This window comes from Hyperolius riggenbachi, chromosome 12 (assembly GCF_040937935.1).
Source record: "Hyperolius riggenbachi isolate aHypRig1 chromosome 12, aHypRig1.pri, whole genome shotgun sequence".
NCBI lineage: Eukaryota > Metazoa > Chordata > Amphibia > Anura > Hyperoliidae > Hyperolius > Hyperolius riggenbachi.
The window spans coordinates 41,894,759-41,917,080 of record NC_090657.1 but is presented as its reverse complement, the minus strand read 5'-3'; the positions used below and the strand labels follow the sequence as shown (position 1 = coordinate 41,917,080).

General features: G+C 41.0%; 1 protein-coding gene across 2 annotated transcripts in view; it reads left to right on the top strand.

The window, feature by feature from the left end:
- Positions 1 to 17,477, top strand: part of SCN4A (sodium voltage-gated channel alpha subunit 4) — a 177,954-nt gene extending 160,477 nt beyond the window's left edge. The window contains exons 25-28 of one of the 2 annotated variants that reach the window (XM_068263066.1): positions 1,815 to 2,085; positions 4,263 to 5,407; positions 12,434 to 12,473; positions 15,162 to 17,477. In XM_068263066.1, coding sequence (XP_068119167.1) covers positions 1,815 to 2,085; positions 4,263 to 5,407; positions 12,434 to 12,436 — 1,419 coding nt within the window. In that variant the 3' untranslated portion in view covers positions 12,437 to 12,473; positions 15,162 to 17,477. Of the gene's footprint in view, positions 1 to 1,814; positions 2,086 to 4,262; positions 5,408 to 12,433; positions 12,474 to 15,156 lie in introns of both variants that reach the window. The other variant, XM_068263065.1, reaches the window with a different exon arrangement.
- Positions 17,478 to 22,322: the final 4,845 nt, after the last annotated feature.

The window sequence follows — 22,322 nt, the reverse complement described above, 5'->3', positions numbered from 1 at the left end:
ACTGGGGGAAGGGCTTTGTGAAGACAGTAAGGCCCCGTTCCCATTAGACAAAAATAAAGAACCGTTTCCGCATCAGAGAAATGGACATGTGTTGCAGTTACTTTGTTATTTATAGGCTCTGTGCACACTTGACAGTCTGCAATGGATCCGTTCAAACCATTGGGGTAAGCAGAACGCAAATGTGGAACCTGCATGATAATTCCTGGATCACCGTTGAAGCGGATGTTGTCACTACGCTGGTTACCACGTACGTTCCTGCTCTACTCACCTGCCTTTGGTATCTTTGGTCATCTCGGGTAATCCACTGCCACTGCTATGCTGCTTGGCTCCACTGCAGGGACACTCAGCCAGTATATAGATCAGAGTCACGACAGAACCAGGCTACCATTACAGGGAGGATTCTCATTGGTTCACTGAGTGGTGGACCAATGAAAATCCTCCCTGTTGCTAGGCATTATTGTTTTTTGCAATGCAATCAAATGGGAGCTTGCTTCTGCACAGACCCCGATTTGTATATCGGCAAGTGTCCCCTGCAGTGGAGCTGAAAGGTGTGGCAGCAGTGGTGGAAGACCCGAATGGTGGCGGCGACAGTGGAGCCGAAGCCCAATGGTGAGCAGTGGGAATATGTTGACACACAGTCAGGCCCGATTTACCTCACAGGAGCCTATAGGCACAAATGTCCTGGCACCCCAGACTTCACCCTCCATGAACCTACAAACCCCCACCAAAGCGAGGGTGCTGACTGGCCCAGCTGTCACTTCTCCCTTACTTCTTTTGCCCATACCTAAGGTAGCTACAGGTGCATCTTAGCATTACGTAGCCAGAAGTACTCTCAGTATTATGTACCTAGAGGTGCCCACATGTATTAGGTAGCTAGAGGTCACTCAGACTGAAGGGAGATCTGTCCAATGGAATGCAAGGAGGAAGAGAGGTTCTAGGGGAGGGGAGTAAGCCACCATTCCATCATCAGGCGCCTGTAGGCACGTGCCTACAGTGCCTTATGGTAAATCCAGCCCTGCATGCAGTAGGGCACAGCATAGTCTCTCAGAATATGATGTGGCCTTAGCGTGCATCTGGTGAAGTGGAAACCAAGCCTAAGAGCTGCCAGTAGGAGAATTGGCAGGGTGGGGGGCAATGGCTACTACGTGACCGACATCTCTTTTCTGTAGCTCTACACTGTACCTTGACTTTATTATAGGAAAAAATCAGCTTTTGTTATCAAACCACCATAATCACCAGTTCTCTGTATGCTTTTTGGTAGTTTATTATTATTTTATGTTTAATTTCAATCAGCATATTTTTTTCTTTTTTTTAGGGAAGTGGGGTGGTTGACTCGGTGCAAAGATTTTCTGAGGGAAGGAGCTGTGGTACTCATTTTTAGTTAAACCCATGCTAGGTTTACATTGGTTATTTGGCCACACCCACAAACTGCCATGATCATGCTCGCTGCAGTGTACCTAGCTTTGCCATTGGTAACTGGAGGGGATCCTAACAATCAATTCCCCTGATGTTTGTTATTAATAATTGCAAGGAATATACCTGAACTCTCTAGCAAATGTGGAATATCTCTTTAAACCTGAATGTAACTGATATTTTCATAGGATTCATCTGAATGTATTTGCAATCCCACATTTTATAACGTGGTGGACCTGGAAAATATACAATGAAATAAACGGTGCTTGACGAAAGTAGGCGTGTGTTATTTCTTGTGGCTACTTATGTTCTTATTTTTTAATGTATAACGTTTAAAGCTAACCTTTCACTCTTCCTCCCACTAATGCTGTCTGCTCTACCGTTGGCTGTGTTTTCCGCAGAATCCTGTCCAAGGAGTTGTGTTTGATTTCATCACTAAACAAGCCTTTGACATTGTAATTATGATCTTGATCTGCCTGAACATGGTGACGATGATGGTGGAAACGGATGACCAAAGTGAAGAGAAAATCAGTATACTTTTCAAGATCAATCTTTTCTTCATCGTCATCTTCACTGGGGAGTGTCTCCTTAAGATGTTTGCACTGCGACAATATTTCTTCACAGTCGGGTGGAACGTATTTGATTTTGTGGTGGTCATCCTTTCTATAGCTGGTAAGTTTGTTGCCCATTTTGGGGTCTTCAATATATAGTTTCTAGTTTCTTTTCAATGGTATTGTGGACACTGATGAGTAGACACTTCTGTACTGAATCACACTTTTACCATGGAGTTTTAGGCTCAAATCTTAACCAAGACACTATCTGCATATTTTTTGTGTTTATGTGTTTTTCCTCCAAGCCCTCCAGGTTCTTCCTCAAACTCAAAAACACATTGATAAGTTAATGCAATTCCCCTAAATTTGGCCTTGCAGTACGGTAGGGGTATTAGACTACAACTAGAGATTGGGTGTTGGGCTTGTCTAAGGGCTGATTCACACTTGAGCGCTTTTCAGCGCTTTGCTAATCGATGGCTATCAGCAAAGCGATGCTGGTAATTTATTCCTATGGGGTCATTTTCACTGAAGCATTTGCGCTTTGCATAAATAGCAAACGTGCTGCATGCATCACTTTGGGGGTGTTTGCGTTATGAAGCTCATTCTGTTAACGGGAATCAAAATGTAAATTGTTACAAAATCATGATTGTGATTGTGATTTGTGTTCTTAGTGTGAACTGGCCCTAAGAGACAGAGGCAGGATTTGCAGTTATTTCTGTTAGAACGATCGCTGGCTTCCATGAGAAGCCGCGATCATTCTAAGTGAGACATCCCCTCTTCACTTCCTGTAAGCGTACATGGTACGCTTACAGGACGCCTGTAAAAACAAATAAATTGGCCATCTTGTGGCCTAATAGTAACGCTACATCTACATACTTTTTTTTTTTTTTTAATGTAGAGACCTTACATTTTAAATGATCTGTTTACCTCCCACCCTCGCCCAAAAACACCCAAATAAAATTAATGAAAAAAAACAAAAACCTTACAATAAAAAAAAATCCATAAATAGTTACCTAAGGGTCTTAACTTTTTTAATATGCATATCAATAGGGTATATTACTATTCATTTTTAAATTATAAGCTTGTAAATAGTGATGGGTGCAAAATTGAAAACAATGCACCTTGATTTCCAAATAAAATATTGGCGCAATTGTCATAGGGACATAATTTAAATAATAATGTAATAACCGGGACAAATTGGCAAATAAAATAGGTGGGTTTTAATTATGGTAGAATGTATTATTTTAAAGTTATAATGGCCGAAAACTGAGAAATAATAAAAAAAATTTCTTATGATTCCAGTTAAAATGCATTTAGAAAAAATAATTCTTAGCAAAATGTACCACCCAAAGAAAGCCTAATTGGTGGCAGAAAAAAACAAGGTATAGATAATTTAGTTGTGATAAGTAGTGATAAAGTTATTGGTGAATGAATGGGTGGTAAAGGTTGCTCGGGTACATAAGGTAAAAAAACACTGAAGCCTGAAGTAGTTAAAAAGTGTGAAAACGCGTTTGCTGCAGATGTACTTTTGTGTGTGGAAAAATAGTGAAATTTTGCATACAACCACCTACAAAAATATTGCAAAAACAAGACATAGAACATGTATATCGCGTTTTTCTCCTGGTGGACTCAAATCGCTTCCGGGTGCTGCAGCCACTTAGCTCCACAGGCGAACAAGATCATTACTGTTACTGTTTTACGTACTGGCTTGAGCCAGGATTCAAACCCAGGTCAAAAGGCTCAAATCCCACATCATGGCAACAGCCTTACTAGTACGCTATACAGCTGACCGACTCAAAAGGATGTACAAAAAAATACAAAAAGTGCGAACACAGAATCATGCATGCAGAAAAAGCTAGGACAAGTGTGAATGCTCCAAGACATGACTATATACTATGTGAATGCACAGCGAAAGATGTCGTCACTATATACATTAAATTCATATCCCCTGTCAGGCCCTTCACTGGCTGCCAGTTACACAAAGAATACAATTTAAAAACCTGACTCTCGCCTACAAAACTCTTTACAACCTAGCTTCTTCTTATCTAAATAAACTTATTTCCAGATACCATCCTAAATGCCAACACCGCTCTAACAATATTCTCCTGTCTTCCTCTCTGGTCACCTCTTCTCCTGATCCTCTCCCCTCATTACTAGTTTGAAACAATAAATGTTAAATCTTAAACAATGTGGCCTGTGACTTACTGTATTTGCACGCCTTCTTTATAATATAGATAATAGTATGTCTCTACAAGTATGTTGCAGAGACTAACAAATGTCATTTTTTATTTTTTCCAGGCATTGTTCTGTCAGACCTCATAGCAGAGTACTTTGTGTCCCCAACACTATTCAGAGTTATAAGGCTTGCTAGAATCGGAAGGGTTCTTCGACTGATTAAAGGCGCCAAGGGAATACGAACTTTGCTCTTTGCCTTGATGATGTCTCTTCCAGCCCTGTTTAACATTGGTTTGCTGCTGTTCTTAGTCATGTTTATCTACTCCATATTTGGAATGTCCAACTTTGCTTATGTGAAGAAAGAATCAGGAATTGATGATATATTTAACTTTGAGACGTTTGGCAATAGCATCATTTGCTTGTTCCAGATTACAACCTCAGCTGGATGGGATGGCCTTTTGAATCCAATTCTAAATAGTGGCCCTCCTGACTGTGACCCACATGCAGAGAACCCTGGAACTGCAGTGACTGGTAACTGTGGAAATCCTTCTATGGGAATTATATTCTTCTGCAGCTATATCATTATCTCTTTTTTGATTGTCGTGAATATGTACATTGCCATTATCTTGGAGAACTTCAATGTGGCCACAGAAGAAAGCAGTGAACCGCTCTGTGAGGATGATTTTGAGATGTTTTACGAAACCTGGGAGAAATTTGACCCTGATGCCACACAATTTGTTGCCTATAGTCGCATGTCAGAATTTGTGGATACCCTACAAGAACCTTTACGAATACCAAAGCCAAACAAGATTAAGTTAGTCACTATGGACCTACCCATGGTTACTGGAGATAAAATCCACTGCTTAGATATTTTGTTTGCTTTGACTAAAGAAGTCTTGGGAGACTCTGGGGAAATGGATGCTCTAAAGGCGTCAATGGAAGAAAAGTTCATGGCAGCAAACCCCTCCAAAGTGTCATATGAACCCATCACCACCACACTGAAACGAAAGCAAGAGGAGGTCTGTGCCATCAAAATCCAGAGGGCTTTCAGGAGGCATCTCCTCAAACGTTCAGTAAAACATGCTTCCTACATCTACCGCCATAGCAAAGATTTTGATACGGCAGTGGAGGAACCTCCAGAGAAAGAAGGGATGGTGGCAGACAGGATCAATTCCGAATATGGACAATATGCAGAAGGAAATATAACTAACAGCAGTGCAATTTCACGGCCAAGAACCACCAACAGATATTCTCGCAGCAGTGATGATGTAAGGGAGACCCATACTCAAAACTGTACATAAATGAATAGTGTGAATACTATAAACTACTATAATGATTCAGAGATGGGAATATCAAGTCGTATCAGAGTTGTAGAGAAAGATGACCTTTTCAAACACGTCTCCAAATAATTAGCAATTAACATAGGGTTGGGCAAAATGACGAAGAAACGAAAGAGTGTGAATGGCAAATATTTTTTTATTTTTACAAGTTCAGACTTGGGAAGGACCTTTTTACGCAGTTTTTAGAAACGTTTCTTCCATATGGTCTATCAAGCACTAGAACATTTTGTATTATCTATGGCTTTTTAAGAAATGTGTTGCAAATAACAGACATGTACATAAAGTCTGCACAAGGAACCTTAATTTTTACATAAAATGAAATTTCTGGCAAAATGTATGAAGCAGCTTGTGAGGAGAAAAGGTAATACGCATCTTTCCAGAAAGGCATCCGCCCAGTACTGCTTCTTTTCTCTTACTCCAGATCTGCTCCTCTAGTCTAAAAGTGAATTCTGCAGTAGTTGTCTCTGACCAGTGATGGCTGAGGGTTCTCCCACCTTCTGGTCACTACTGTGGTGACTGGATAGTGGCTCTCAATCAAAGCAGCCCCATACACCTTAGTACTAGAGGGGGCAGAACTAGATACCATCTTGGATTTTGGAGCTCCCAAGTACAGATATTTTTTCTGTGGAATACCAATTTCAGAGTTTTCAATCGGAAATGGGCAGAGGTAATCAGCAATCTGTCTCAGAAGATCGGTATTCCATGGAAATACTGCAGCTCGGAAATTTTAGCCCAATCACAGAGCTCGTAAACATTGGACCTATCACAGGCTGTAGAATTTTTCCTTGCAAATCAAAATACCGCAGAAATTTTAAACCAATCACAAGACTCTTTAAAACTTGGTAGTAACAGTGCCTTATGATTGGTCTAAAATTTCGGTGATATTCTAATTTCTGCAGAAAACCATAGCGTTCTCAGATTGGTCCAATGCTGCCAAGTACTTCTGAATTCCGAGTGTTGTGATTGCCCTAAAATCCGAAATATCACATTACTCTGAGATATTGGGTAGTATTGGACCAGTTAGGGAATACGGAGGTTTACCTCGGAAGTTGGAATACCATGGAAATTTTAGACCAATCACAAGACTCAAATACTGCTATTGCTACCAAAATTGCTACATAAGTTAAGCAGAATAATGGGTGTAAGTCACAAAAATAATTTTTCAAAAATTGTACTTTTTGAGAAACTCGATTTTAAAAATGGTTTTTAAACTGTAATTTTTCTAAGTTAAAAAAAACATTTTTTACTTGCATTTTTAAGATCTAGTTTCTCAAAAACTATAAGGTCTTTTTGCAAAATTTATTTTTTTACTTGCACCCACGATTCTCCTTAACATATGTAGCAATTTTGGTGTCAATAGTATGTATGCGGGCTTTGCTTTTCACTGCTAAAGTTGTCAAGAAATTTCACGACATTTTATGCGAAATTACGAATGACTACACAAAATCGAATTAGCAAATTGTAATTACGTAGAAGTGTAATTGCGAAAATGTATGCGAAATTTAGCTAAATCGTAATTTGTTGATTACGATCATCACTAGCATCAATGTAATAATGGACCTGGAAGAGAAGGAGAGAAGCAGTAGGAGCAAGAGGGAGCCTTCCTGGGAAGGGGAGTAGGAGCGTCTCTCACCACAAGTTGGTTTTTAAAGCAGATCCGAGATGAAAAACTACCTATAACAAGTAACTTGTCTATATATCTTATCTAAAGTTTAGATAGTTTACACAGCATATCTATCTGCAAACAGTTTTAATAGAATATGATTATTCTTCCTATGATACAATGAGGGCAGCCATGTTGTTTGTAATCATTACACAGAGGCAGTCTTATCTGCACCATCAGCACTCAGACTGTGAAAAAACCTAATCCCCCTCCTCCATCCCTCCCCCCTGCCTCTGAAATCTCTGGCTAGTAATACCTCCCCCTCCTCCTGCCCAGACTGAGCTCCCATGAGCCCTTGCTACTGCCAAGGCTCTCTGAAAAACTGTGGGTGGGGCTTTTTTAGTTTATAGGGAATTAGAGTATTAAAACAAAAACAAGAAAGTATTTGGCTTGAGGAATGCCCTATAAACAATAGGAAAGGAACACAATTATGCAATGAGTAAAAGTTCATCTCGGATCCACTTTTAAAATTATGTCAGGAATTCTGCTTTAAATCTGAAACTTTTTTTTTATATGTATATGGATTTATGGCAGCTGTTTTATATTAGCTTATTTGTAACGTTCATAAGCAGAGAAAAATAAGCCGTAGGTATAATTTTATCCAAGAAAAACAGCAGGATGAGGCAGGAAAAAACAAAAACTCTTTCCACGGTGATACATTTCAGTAGTTCGTCTTTAGTGCTGGAGGTGCTCTGACTGGTTTGTGGGTGACAGGTAATTGCGGAGCAGAGCCTCAAGTAGGGGTTAGAGTGAAGACCTGAGATCTGTAGAAACTATCAGAGGGTAAGCAATAATATCACTTTTTGTTGTTTTTTGTACTTAATTGCTTCTGGACCGAGGCAGTACAAATGTACGTCCTGCAGGTGGTGCTGCGGCTCTGACAGGGCGTAAATTTTACTGCTTCGGAAAGCGCACATACCTGCCACTACAACGATCACGTCGCTTTCTCCCGCTGCAGTTCACTCACTCAGTGAGCCGGTCAGGAGCTGCTTTCTTTGGCTCCTGGCCGCGTGAACACTGTACGCCAATCCCATTGGCTTACATTGATGGACAGGATCAGGAGCCAATGAAAGTGGCTCCTGATCTGCTCACACAGCTCTGCCGTCATAGCGACGGCATATAGAGGAGCCTGCGGTGGTGGGAGAGCAGCGTGACCAGCGGGAGCGGCTGGTATGTGCAGAAATTTGTCGGTATGTGGCAGTTTTTTTGGTGCCAGCAGTCTCTGGTCGCTAAACGACAACTGAAGTGAGAGGTATATGGAGGCTGCCATATTTTTTTCCTTTTAAGCAATACCAGTTTCCTGGCTGTCCTTCTGATCCTCTGGCTCTAAAACTTTTAGCCATAGACCCTGAACAAGCATGCAGCAGATCAGGTGTTTCTGACACTATTATCAGATCTGACAAGGTTTGCTGTATGCTTGTTTCTGGTGTGATTCAGATACTGCTGCAGCCAAATAGATCAGCAGGACAGCCAGTCAGCTGGTATGGTTTAACAGGAAATACATATGGCAGCCTCCATATTCTTTTCTCTTCAGTTGTCCTTTAAGGGGCCAGACTGTTGGTGCACAAGTGGTTAAAGCAAATCTGTGAGGTTTGCATAGGCTTTGTTTAGATATTTACTCTCAGAAGGGGGAAGCGTCTGGATACAAAAAGGCTTCTCACGTTCTTTTCAGCCAGCCAGCCTGTTCCAGCGCTGGGACCCCGAAGTGTGGCCTCCCTGTGGACCCAAACTAGCACTGTCCCACTTGGGCCCCTGTGGAAAAAGCTGAGCCCTATCGGGTCCATGCTACTGCGCAGGCGCACAGCTGATCTGAAGAAATATAGTGGGACAGATAGTGCACATGCACGAGTCCCAGCGCTGGAACAAAGCAACAGAGGATGAGGGAAGCCTATTGAGGATCCCGAGGCTTTCCCCTCTCAAGGTAAGTATTATTTAGTATTATTTATTATTTACACCTTAGGGCACTTTTTTCACTACAATTACACCATAAAGGACTCTTGATATAAGAGGACTCCCTGCTAATTCCCTTTTGAAAATGCTAATTTTCTGACTGTTCTGCTTATACTACAGGATCTTCTCAAAAAATTAGCATATTGTGATAAAGTTCATTATTTTCTGTAATGTGCTGATAAACATTAGACTTTCATATATTTTTGATTCATTACACACAACTGATGCAGTTAAAGCCTTTTATTGCCTCCATGCCACGCCGCATTGAAGCAGTCATTTCTGCAAAAGGATTCCCGACCAAGTATTGAGCGCATAACTGAACATAATTATTTGAAGGTTGACTTTTTTTGTTTTAAAAACACTTTTCTTTTATTGGTCGGATGACATATGCTAATTTTTTGAGATAGGTATTTTGGGTTTTCATGAGCTGTATGCCAAAATCATCAATATTAAAACAATAAAAGGCTTGAACTACTTCAGTTGTGTGTAATGAATCTAAAATATATGAAAGTCTAATGTTTATCAGTACATAAAATAATGAACTTTATCACAATATGCCAATTTTTTGAGAAGATCCTGTATATTTTTTATTATAATTACAATTATTATCATTACCACTATGTATCTGTAATATGCTGACATCTGCATTGCTTTACAATTTTTATTTTTTTTCAAAAAAGTTTTATTCAAGTCAAAGCAGGTCAGGATATATCAAATAACATAGTCTTCCACTTTATCCCAAAATAAAGCAGAAGAACAAACCACAAGCTCCACAAACCATTTCAGATAGATTATATCTAACGCTAAGCAACCCTTCCCCATTCTATCCAAAGCCAACCAAAAGGTTTGGCTGAAATTGGCTTTCAAGATATTATTTTTAGATTGCCACCAAGTGGCTTTCCAATCACAACATATTCTGTGTCCCTCATCCCCACAATTCATCAGATATAGTCTAACAAAGGAAAATGATCATGGGCTCATTCCCACTAGGACTTTCTTTTTTTCTTTTTGTTACCTTTTAAAAGATGTTTTAGTGGTTTGCGAGGGCATGAACTTTCCATTGTGTTTCACCACTGCAGCTTATCTATATAACTAATTGATTATGCTCGGAATGGACACAACTGTGCACTCACCACCACCTACTGCGCTGGTGCAGCCATTTATTTTGCCGCCTTTTTAAGAATTCAACAACCTGCTCTTGGGGCAAGAGACCCGCTTGACCCCCCCCCCCCCCCCGATCCGTCCCTTTGGGCAGGCTTTGGTGTGCAAGCCCATAGGCTTAGGGAAAAGGGTGGGGGGGTGGGGGGACTCTGCGGCGGTTATAATGTGCAATTCTTTTGAGAATCACGGATTTACTGGTAGATATGTAAAACAAAACCGGAAGCACTGCCAAATATAATACATACTGTCCATGCATTTATAATACTGCCGAAATTAAGCCATGAGATTGTTCTGCATTCAGTGTCACTATAAGGACAGACTGGGGTAGGTGTGTCACAACACCCTATAAAGAAAAGCACAGGATACAAAAACGGGAGCCAAATAGTGTAGTATGTTAATGGTAAGTATGAACAGTAATAAGGAGAAGAATACTACTCACAAAGGAGAGTTGCAAGGAGCAACCAACCACAGGAAGCAGGTGGAGACCATGAACCCGACTCAACTCGGGGTGGTCCTGCAAGGACCCGGAGGTGGTCGTCTCTCTTAAAAAAAAACGGAGACAGATGCCCACCGTGGCGGCAACCGCGGGAGTTCTGTAACCACCCGTCGGACAGGTTATGTACAGGGGTGTACTATACAGGGGTACAGGGGTGCCAAAAGATAAAAATCAGTCAGCAGAGGCTCCCTATGCTGACTGATTTTTATCTTTTGGCACTTTCATTGGCCTGAGGAAGCGGGCTCAGACCCGCGAAACGCGTTGCCTGTGCTAAATAAAAATCTTTTGTAGTTTACAAAGATTTTGTCAGTGAGGTAAGAGACCTTGATACCCTTTTCGTTTTTACACTGTTTTTAGAAGCTTTTATACATTCAGGGCGCCTCTTTTCCCTCTTTATGACTATAAGGACAGCATTCACCTTGGCAGCTGCACGACCTTAGTGCTGATGATAGCTGTCTCTGGCACCCGAGCATGCATAGGTAGTTGGAGTATGCCCATCATGAATGATGGAAGGGTGGGATTGCCAAGCTGCTGATTCCCTTGATTAGAATGCTTTGAGTCCCTCAGCTGGAACACTTCTGTGTCATTTCACAGGTGGTTTTTCAGAATAGCCAGAAGATCAGCATTACAGGAAGCTGAAATGGTCAAAATATTTTTTTTAACCAAATGGCTTCAGCTTTTGTTTACATTCAATGGGCAATTCCCAAAAGCTCATATACACTCTTATCACTAGCTTAAGCTAAAGCCTTGTACACACATAGGAGGCTGACAGAGGCATCATTGACCTGCAGGCTAATCTCGGCAGAGGTGGTAGTTAACGACCTCGGACGAGTTTCATCTAACGTGTGTATGAGGTTTCAGTTGCCCACATATGCATAAGTCATGTCCAGGTATGTTTTTGCAGAGCCCACAATTTGTTGGTCCCGTGGTCTTTATGCTTGTTTTGTAGAAGTGGCTTGGTTCAACTCATCGGTAGAGTCCTAGATAACCTTCCCTGTCCTTGTATGCTGCTCTTTTACACCACCTAGTTGGGCAGCCCAGGGCAGTGAGGATGGGGCAGGCAAGGTCTGCTTGCTCATGAATATCCCCTCACCATTTGTGTAACTCTAGAAAGAGGAGAAGGAAGGTGAGGGGGAGTGACCTGGCTTCCAGGGGCTACAAAACCTGTAACTTTAGGGTTACAGAATGTACCACATGTAAAATAGACTATTGGATTTCTGTCTGGCTATACTGAAAGCTGTACAGTCATTTGTGCCTCTGGAAGTCTGCGGAAAGGCCCACTTTGAGTTGCTGTTGCATAGAGTTTTGGAACAATCGCTATACAAACATACTGTTTGGAGAGATGAGACCGGGCACACATCCAGGGGTGAGTTGCCAGTGACTGTGGCGATGTATAGCAAAAACAATCAGGCATTATTTTCCAGCATGTATGATTGGCAGTGAGTTGTTGGTGGGCAGGGGGGGGGGACCTGTATGCAGAACCAAAACAGTTGTATCAAACAAATTGATACATAAGCCTACATAAGATGTTCACTAGTGTTCTCCATTCAACACATGTCCAGTCCATCTAGAACTGCATTCTGGTCTACATCTCCTGGCAGATCATAAATAAAGAGGTGTATAGATAAAGGGCCTAGCTTATCTCGCATCACTAAGCACATCTTCCCTTTTTCCATTCTTACAGTAATAAAGCCCTGAAGGAGGTATCATATTGTGGAAGCAATGTGAGTTCTCAGAGCATGACTTGGTGTTGAGAGTTTTGATTGTGATGGAATGTCAGTGGAAACCAAGCAGAGCACTTTTTTGGTTTCTATAATCGGTGTGATGTTGCAGAGCTGAGAAGAAGCTCCATAACAATTGGCTGATACATGATTGCTGCTTTCTAGGCGACTCTAGCTTTGTGTGTGTCCACGTGCCTTCTGATGTTCGAATTTTATGTAGCCACTGATGACCTTGGCATTGTTATGCTGTTATGGTTGGAAAGGATAAGAAATAATTTAACGTTTAGCCATGTGAACTGAGCATGAGAGACACTTCTTCATAGTTTGCCTACATCTCCTGGATTTGTCATTGATAACTTCAAGATATTCAAGTTGTCCAATACTTAAATGGATGTTTGTACGTTATCTAATCCACAACGCTGCGTATGTTTATTAGCAAAGCCTGTTATTTTGGGCATGAGATTTTGCTGGTAGCAGAACATTGGTAATGTTACCGATATTGTACCATCTGTTACCTATTCCTTACATTAACTCTCCCCTACTTATGCCTAACACTCACAAGACCATCACCAACTCACCCACCTGCACATAGCACTAACCTCCCCCTACCTACGCCTAACGCTAACTGCCACCTTTTCTTGTACCCAAACTTCCCAGTACTTGGCTATACTATAACCGCGCATCCATTGCCAGAACCCCACGTGCAAACAATTTCTTAATTACACACTATCTGTAGGAAATGCATCGGATTCCTCTACACCTTGTGATTGTACTCTTTTAGCAAGGACTGTTGTACATGTCTCCTGTAAATCCGATAGCATAAACACCATGACATGTACATAAGATGATACATACCACCTACCTCGTGAGTTATGCAGTACGAGTGTTTAATGTTTAACCACTTTACCCCCAGCGGTACAGATATCTCCGTCCCTTTTTCCACCCTGCCAACACCAGGGACGGAGATATCCGCACCTCCCGCCGCTGCCCGCGCTCGCACTTGCACTCACGTGCACGCCGCCGCCCGCTCGGCCGGAGATCAATGAACGGGAAAAACCATTCCCGTTCGTTGATCTAAGCTCCCGCAATGATCAGCTGCTTCTATGAGAAGCAGCGATCATTGTGAAGAAAAAAAAAAAGTTTCCCAGCCTCATAACACTTCCTGCAAGCGTACTTCCTATACGCTTGCAGGTCGCATAAACAAAAAAGTTACTGTGGCCATCTTGTGGCCAAATAGTAAAACTACACCCTAAAGCATTTTTCATATACAAATACAATAGTTTTACACTAAAAATTAACTAATTACCTACCACACTCCCCAATTATTATTTTTTTTGTAATAAAAAAAATAAAAACATTTTTACAATAAAAAAAATACATAAATAGTTACTTAAGGGACTGAACTTTTTAAATATTTATGTCAAGAGGGTATAACACTGTTACTTTATAAACTATGGGCTTGTAATTAGGGATGGACGCAAAACTGAAAAACATGCACCTTTATTTCCAATTAAAATATTGGCGCCAAACATTGTGATAGGGACATAATTTCAATGGTGTAATAACTGGGACAAATGGGCAAATACATTTCATGGGCTTTAATTACAGTAGCATGCATTATTTAAAAACTATAATGGCCGAAAACTGAAAAAAAATGATTTTTTTCCCACATTTTTTTCCTATTTTCCCATTAAAACACATTTAGAATAAAATAATTCTTGGCATAATGTCCCACCTAAAGAAAGCCTAATTGGTGGCGAAAAAAACAAGATATAGTTCATTTCATTGCGATAAGTAATAATAAAGTTATAGACGAATGAATGGAAGGAGTGCTAAAAGGTGAAAATTGCTCTGGTGCTCGAGGGGTAAGACCCCTCAGTGGTGAAGTGGTTAAACCTGAACTGAAAAAAAGGTATACTCTAATGAATTGTATGTGTAGTATGGATGATGAATAGAACGTTAGTAGCAAAGAAAAGAGTCTCATATTTTTGTTTCCAGTTATATCGTTTTTTTTTTATAACATTGCATCATACTGGCACAGTAAGTTTTGAAACCACACTGTCTTTTAAGCTATGAAACAAAGCAGAAATAATGATACGTTCCTGCAGTAAAACCTTATCTGAAGCTGTCTCTCGCTGTTTCTTGGATGCTTAAATGCATCAGAAAACAGGACAAAATTCATCAAATAGCTCAGAGAAGCTCTTTTGCATAGACAACAACGTTTTTTTTTTTTTAACTTTCTGTACTGGAAAACAATATGAGACTCTTTTCTTTGCTACTAATGTTCTATTTGTTAGCTGTACTACACATACAGTTCATTATCTCATAAGTTTATTTTCACTTCAGGTTTGCTTTAAGTACAGTGCAATGATGGCGCTGTCAATAATTTTTACATTTGTTTATTGTGTGTGATTTCTACTAAACCTGTGCACTGTTGTGGACTGTGCACTGTCTCTCCCCTTGTCTCTGTATGCTTTGTGCGTTGCTTTCCTGCTGCCATGTCTGGCCAAAGCTTCTGGCTTCTGCTGTGTTAGCTTCTATGGCTAGGCATATGTTCAATAGTATGCCACTAGTTGCTAAATGTTGCTTTGAATAACTCAGCTGTCAGCCCCGGGCTTGTTGGGGGCTGCAGCATCACAGTCATTGTTTCCCATTTTGTCATTCTTTGTATCCTTCCTTTTTTAAGGGCAGAATTTGAGAAATGAAAAGATTGGTCTGTCCTTGGCACCGTCCGTTACCTGTGGAAGTTTGTTTCTTCTTGGTACTGAAGTCTGGTTACAAGAGCTGATCCTGTTTCGTGAATGAGAAGGTGTCAAAGCACTGGGGAAAAAATCTGTAGATTTCCAGTTTCCTATCTCGAGTGATGAAGACGTAGTGTAGACCTATCCTTGGCCCTCTTTGCTGAAACTTTGGCCACCCTATAAGAATACAAGCATAAAAGTCTGTCAGTCATAGAAAATGTCAAACATATGAGAGAAACCAGCTAACAGAAAGCAAATCGTAATGCAATAATTAAGTTCACATGTCCTTAAAAAATAGTTTACATATCTTGTATATCTTCTCATTTGTAATCTCTTTATTATAGTGCTATTTTTTCTTGTAGCATGCTTGTGCTCACTGTGAAAACCTTCCACAGAATACCTTCCCTACTGAGTTTAAGGGATACACCAGTTAACATGTGACATGATGAGGTAAACGTGTGTATGTACAGTGCCTAGCACACAAATAACTATGCTGTGTTCCTTTTTTTCTTTCGCTGCCTGAAAGAGTTAAACATCAGGAATGCAAGTGACAGTCAGGACCTGGTAAGATTAAAGGCTCATACACACGTCCAACTTAATGCACAACCAACCTCACAACATGACCAACCACACAAGTTGTTCACCTGACAAGTACGTACACACACGCACACACACGCCAACCAACTAAACAACCAACTCACTTAAATACTATGCGTGCCAGCTATCTGACAAACTTCACAACATGTCCGAATTCAAAAACAATAAAGTTGTTTATTAGACTTGTACACACATTCCAACCTGCCTGAAATGTGGTCAGATTGATCCACCGGTTGGATCTGGCAAACAACCTGTCATCAGTTGGTCATCTGGTTGTTTGTCAGCTGTGCACACACCCAACGTATCTTCCAACAGACAAGTTTGGAAGATAGTTGGACAGATTGTTGGTAGGTGTGTGTGAGTCTTAAAGCGTAACCCTCACTGATAAAGAATTGCAACAATAAAACACTTTCCTAGCAGAAAATGGCTTTTGACTGCATGAAAGAGATGAAGAGGGTCAATAGCTCATAAATTTTAGCTCTGGCACACTTCAATGAATGTGTCGTTGAGCAGAGACAGTAAAACAGTAACTATTTAAAAAGTAGATTTAAATATAAAATAAAACTGTAAAATATCTAAAAAAAAAAAAAAAGTCATGTTAAGGAGACTGAGGATAAATACAACTTTATCTCATCAGTTTATTTTCACATAGTGTTTCCTTTAAGTTTTATTAAAAAGATAAAATACATGTAGCAGAAATTGGGCTAAAATTGTTTATCTGAAAGAGGAGAGGTATATGGAGCTTAGGTAAAAAGATTGCATCAGGTTTACATTTTCCAGTTTATACACTTCCAATCGGTATTGTGTCAATGTATGGGGAAGGAGGGAATACTACAGATACTCTTGTGCAGGGGGGAGGGGTGGGGGGGGATCTGAAGAATTAAAATGTAGAGTAGGAACATGGAGGAGGAATTCACCTCACCCATCTTTTTAAATCTGTCCCTCTTGGACTTCTCCAAAGAGGATTCCGATTATCTGAAGGGCGGCCAAATTCTTCAGCTGGGCTGATTTGTTGCCCTGTGATGAAGTCATCAGCACTGTGGTCCCTGATTGGCTGTTCTTTCTTTATGTGCTTTGAGTCCTATGGGAGAAAGCGCTTTACAAATGTTGCTGCTGTGGGTGGGGGTAAAAAGGAATTCCAAACCTCTCAGGCTTGTAGGTACAAATCACCTGAGCCTTACAACTGCAGATCAGTCTGGGTCCAATAAGGATTGTGATTATGTATGGTTTCATTATTAAATATGTGCAGGCTTAAAGGGGAGTTCCACAAGGTGTAATTGGATAGGGCAAGAAATGGGAATACCATTAGTCAATGATAGGTTGCTTAACTGATAAAGCCAAAGATAACAGTGACCTTATAGAACAATAGAATGGTTGGGCTCTGTGTGGAATAGCACAGCAAGAGCTAATAGCACTTAAAGAAAACCTGAACTGAAAATAAAAAGTCAAAATAACCATGCACAGGTCATACTTGCATCCCGTGTAGTCTACTTCTCAATCCCTTTCTCCTCTCCTGCGTCCTGTTAAGGTGAGTACACACATCAGATAAAAGTCTTTGGAAGATGAAAGATCACAGACCAATTTTACCCCCTTCCATGTAGTATGAGAGCCATACCTTCACAGTCTATTCTATGGAGCTGCACTCCCCATCAGATAGAAATCTTTGCAAGATGCTGCACACACAGATGCTGTACACATTTAACAGATCAGTATCTGCAAAAGATCAGTTCCTGCAAAAGATCCGTTCCTGTGAAATGCATTCATAGCCTATGATATCTGCAGATCCTCATACACACCTTGTTTAACGGGCCTTCATCTGCAGATCTGATCCACCAGGATGGATCTTCGGATCTGCAGAGTAATGTCTGTTAAACAAGGTGTGTATGAGGATCTGCAGATATCATAGACTATGAATGCATTTTGCTGGAACTGATCTTTTGCAGGAACTGATCTTTTGCAGATACTGATCTTTTGAATGTGTACAGCATCTTTGTGTGCAGGATCTTGCAAAGATTTTTATCTGATAGGGAGCTCAGCTCATTAGAATAGACTGTGTAATCCTAAGCATCTCCAGATATCAAGCTGTCTCCAGTTTCTTGGTTTTAGTGTACCTAAAGTGGAAATAGATTTCTTTAATTGAATATGCCCCTAGTAGGGATGGTCAATAAGATGCAAATAATTTTGAGTTTATGCAGCATTATGCCAATTTTGTATGCAAATTTATGCAGTTTGAAAATGAACCAATCAAATCCTGCTGAGGTAAAATTTGAGCAGTCCATTTTCAAGCAATTTGCATACAAAATTTGCATAATCCAGCATCAACTCAAAATTATTTGCATCTCATTGACTATTCCTACCACTGACATCTTCTGCAGTACTTTACAAAGTACATAGTCATGTCACTGACGGTCCCCAGAGGAAATCACAATCTAATCCTACCATAGTCATAGTCTAATGCCCTACCATATTATTATGTATTTATATAGCTCTGACATCTTCTGCAGCATTTTACAGAGTACATAGCCATGTCACTGTGCTCACCCCAGTGGCACCCTTCTTTCCCCTCCTCCTGGCATTTATCACCCTCCTCTCCCTTCCTCCCCACCCCAGTGGCACCGTCCTCTCCCCTACTCCCCACCATGTACCACCCTCCTCTCTCCCAACCCTGTAACATCCTTCTCCCCACCCAGTGGCACCTCCCTCCCATAGTTGCACCCACCTCTTCCCTTCTCCCCACCCAGTGTCACCCTCCTCCCACCGAGTTGTATGCTCCTCTTCCATCCTCCCCACCCAGTGGCACCCTCAACCCACCTAGTGGCATCATGCTCCAAGAGGAAAATTTGCTATGGGGCCCAGCCATTTCTAGCTACGCCCCTGGCTGTACCCTAGAAGCTAAATACTGCTCTTCTCATCCTCACCTGTCTAGCAATGCAGCTCCCTGTCTGCCTCTCTGTTCCCACATGGGGAAAGTGGGTGTGGAGCCATATCATTGGCTGGGTGGGGATGGGAGGAACAACATTCTGGTTTCAGCACAAAGCCTGACCTTACCTCCCTATAGTTGGGTCAGTCTAAAACCACACAACTTAGAGCACTATAAATATGGCTATTTAGGAGAGTTTTATAATAAAATCTCTCAGAGGCACATTTAATTATCAATGTCTACTCCATGTTCACTTTATACTGTGTGGCTGTCAACTACGAGGTCCCTGTAGTCAGTTTCCTGCATTCCATCAGCAAATTGCAACTTTTTTTTATGAGCCCAATCCTCACTCTTTCAGCAGCGTGTCTTAGTAAAGCTATGTGTCTAGTGGTCGTACAATAAATTGTCCAGCAGTGATGTATACTAGCTGTTCATACTGTGAAGTGTTTCAATTATTAACCCTGTTCACGACCTTTACCATCAGCCCTTTCACTGTGCCTCAGCTCTTCTACAAAAAAAGTTTCCATGTCATTAACTTGTGTGTTTCTCTTAGATTGTTTTGATTTTTTTTTATAGTAAATTATGATTTACATTTGCAGATAGGAGTAGAACAGTAAAGCATGTAAGCTAACTCAGGCTTATTCTTTAAACACCATACAGTAACAGTGATAATGAGCAAAGGGCTGTATCCAGGGTGATTAGTGTGATTTCTTATTGACTGCTAGAATTATGGCACTTTTTTTTAGGTAATGGTGCTTCTAAAGCACAAGCAGGGGTGTAACTACAATTCATGGGGTTCCCCAGCAAAACTTTGATGAGGCCCTCCAAGGTTCACACCTTTACCTTTGCCTGTCCCATGGATCCTCACAGCCTGGGGGCCAGTTTTGTGAAAGTCAAGTGACTGAGGACATCATAATCTTCACACCCACAACAAGTGCCACAAAAACACCTGACCTGAAGGATAAGCTCCTTCATAAGTGAAGTAGTTATTAGGGCCTCCTTACATCTCTGGACCCCGTGCAGTCGCAGGGGCTGCTCCACTGTAGATACACCCCTGTGCACAAGCTCTTTGCACGCCAATAGGTCACATGCGGTCCGATGACAATGGTGGCATGTAGCCACAGAGCTATCCATTGGAAATCCATTATTGGTTTTCCCTTGAACAAACCACTAAACATTGGCAAACTGCTACATGGTTTACATTGTGGGTCGCTGCATCCTATTCCTAATGACATATAAAGCTGCAAGTCTTCTATTACTTATTGTCTTAAGCTTTCTCTGTATGGTCAGGATCTTCTTATGGCCTGGCAGACATTGTGTCTAGTAAAATATGAACCCCCCACCCACCAAACAATAACAAAGGTCGGTGTTTCAGTGAAACTGCCTTGCACATGTTATTGGGGAATTTCATGCCTCCCATTTTTAAATTGTGAAACCTACAGAAATTTATTAATAGTATGTTTACATTTCACTGTTTGTAAAGAGAATTCCAGTACTGTGAGCTGTTTAAATTGTACATCCAATGCCTGTATATATTCCTGTTTAGTGCTGGAAGCATTAATCAATGCAGTCAGGTCCTATATATGATTCTTGTACATTTCACAAAAGAGAATAAATTATTAAACAAAGATATGACCAGCGTGGTGTGTATCTCTATGTGTCTTAAAATAAATCTAACCACAGGTAAGGAATACCCTCCAGAGTGGCAGCACATGTGACTAGTGCGTATATGCTGTACTGCTCTGGAGGTCTCTTGCAGGGTTCACATGCGCTGCAGAGCAGATGTCCGTAAAAATCAAATTGTGAGAATGGACTTTGTGAACAGGCCCATAGGTGGGTCCATAAGAAAGCATAGCTCTATTCTACACGTCTGCTGATCTGCTGCGATCCATTAAAAAAAAAAGAAAAGAAAACAGTCCATCAACAGACTTCGTGTGAATAGAGCCTAATAGCTTCAAAAGAATACTCAGATGTCATCAAATGTGGCTTCTGTCCCTAAGAGTCCTGCCTTGTAATTTTGATCACGACTAGAAGCTGCTATGAGAGTCAGATTTCAGTCTGTGAGGGTGGCTGCTTCCAGCGTCTGAATTTAATTATTTCAACTATGCAGCCTACAAAAGGGCTGGCACAGACTGAATCTATCTAAGAGGATTGCAGCTTACAGCACCAACAGTCTGTGGTGCTGGAAGTCACCTATATCTGGAAACCTGTTCAAGTACTTTGATTAGTTAGGGTCAAATAAATCTCTTGCAAAGAGCTTCTACACAGACATAAACAAGTTTTGAAACTGTTATAGGATTAAAAGTGTAGATCAGCTTATGTTTTAAGGCCCTGCGGATCAGCTGTTTCATAGGAGAAACACAGAGCATTGAGGCTGATAACGAGAAGTGCTGTGCAATCACATGACTTTGTGCTAATTTAGGTTAATCGGGCTGTTCCTGATGAACAAACGAGATAGGGACTGTAGGTTCGTTCTTAACCTATATCTGTTCTTAAGTTGTAACATTGTGCCATCTCTGTCCCCTGTACCTCCTCTGCGCCTTCAATGTCCCCCTTTGTGTCACCTCTGCCCTCTGTACCTGCTTATACAAGTTTAAAAGCCATTTTTTCTTTGCATTTTTTAAAATCGATTTTCTCAAAAACTACAAGTCCAATTTGAAAAAATGTGTGACTTTTTTCCCACAGAATCACAGAATACATGCCCCCGGTACCAGCGGGTCATTCGTAAGTTGGGCATTTGTAAGTCGGGGACTACCTGTACAGGAATTGATGGCAGAAGTCCTCTGCTATCTGCTCTGCCTTCCTACACTGCCCTCTTGTGGTGAAAACACACTCCTACACTGCCTCCAACCTACTTCTCTGTCATTGCTACAGTCCTTGTACAGTACTGTATCTTAAAGAGAACCTAAACTGAGAAGGATATGGATTTTTCCTTTTAAATAATACCAGTTGCCTGACTGTCCTGCTGATCCTGTGCCTCTAATAATTTTAGCCACAGCCCCTCAACAAGCATGGAGATCAGGTGCTCTGAGTGCTGGTTTCAGGTGTGTGATTCAGCCACTACTGCAGCCAAACAGATCAGCAGGACTGACAAGCAACTGGTATTGTTTAAAAGGAAACATCCATATCGCTCTCAGCTAAGGTTCCCTTTAAGCCGAATAATTTTTCTAATACCACATTTAACTATGTGATATCACGGCCGTTTTTGGTATTTCTGTCACATCACGATTGCGTTATTATTCATGCTTTCAGTAAGTGGTATTCCATTTCTTTATGCGATTTTGCAATTACAATAAAAAACAATAGAATTAACAATATGCGTGTGGGAAGATATGTGGGGTGTAGGGTGATTTCTTTTTAACATGTAGAAAACACAAAAACGGAAATACAAACTATCAAATAAAATCTTGAATCGCGAGCAGCCCACTGATTTCATGATATGTGCGGCAGGCATGCGGTTCGTGTTATGTTTTTTTAACCTTGCTTCTTAGTAGAGATGTCGGCAAACTGTTCCCGAACAGTTCGCCGGCTGACACCTCACACTGTACTACTTCCGGGTCGCAATGACCCGTAGTAGTACGGCTGCACTGGCCC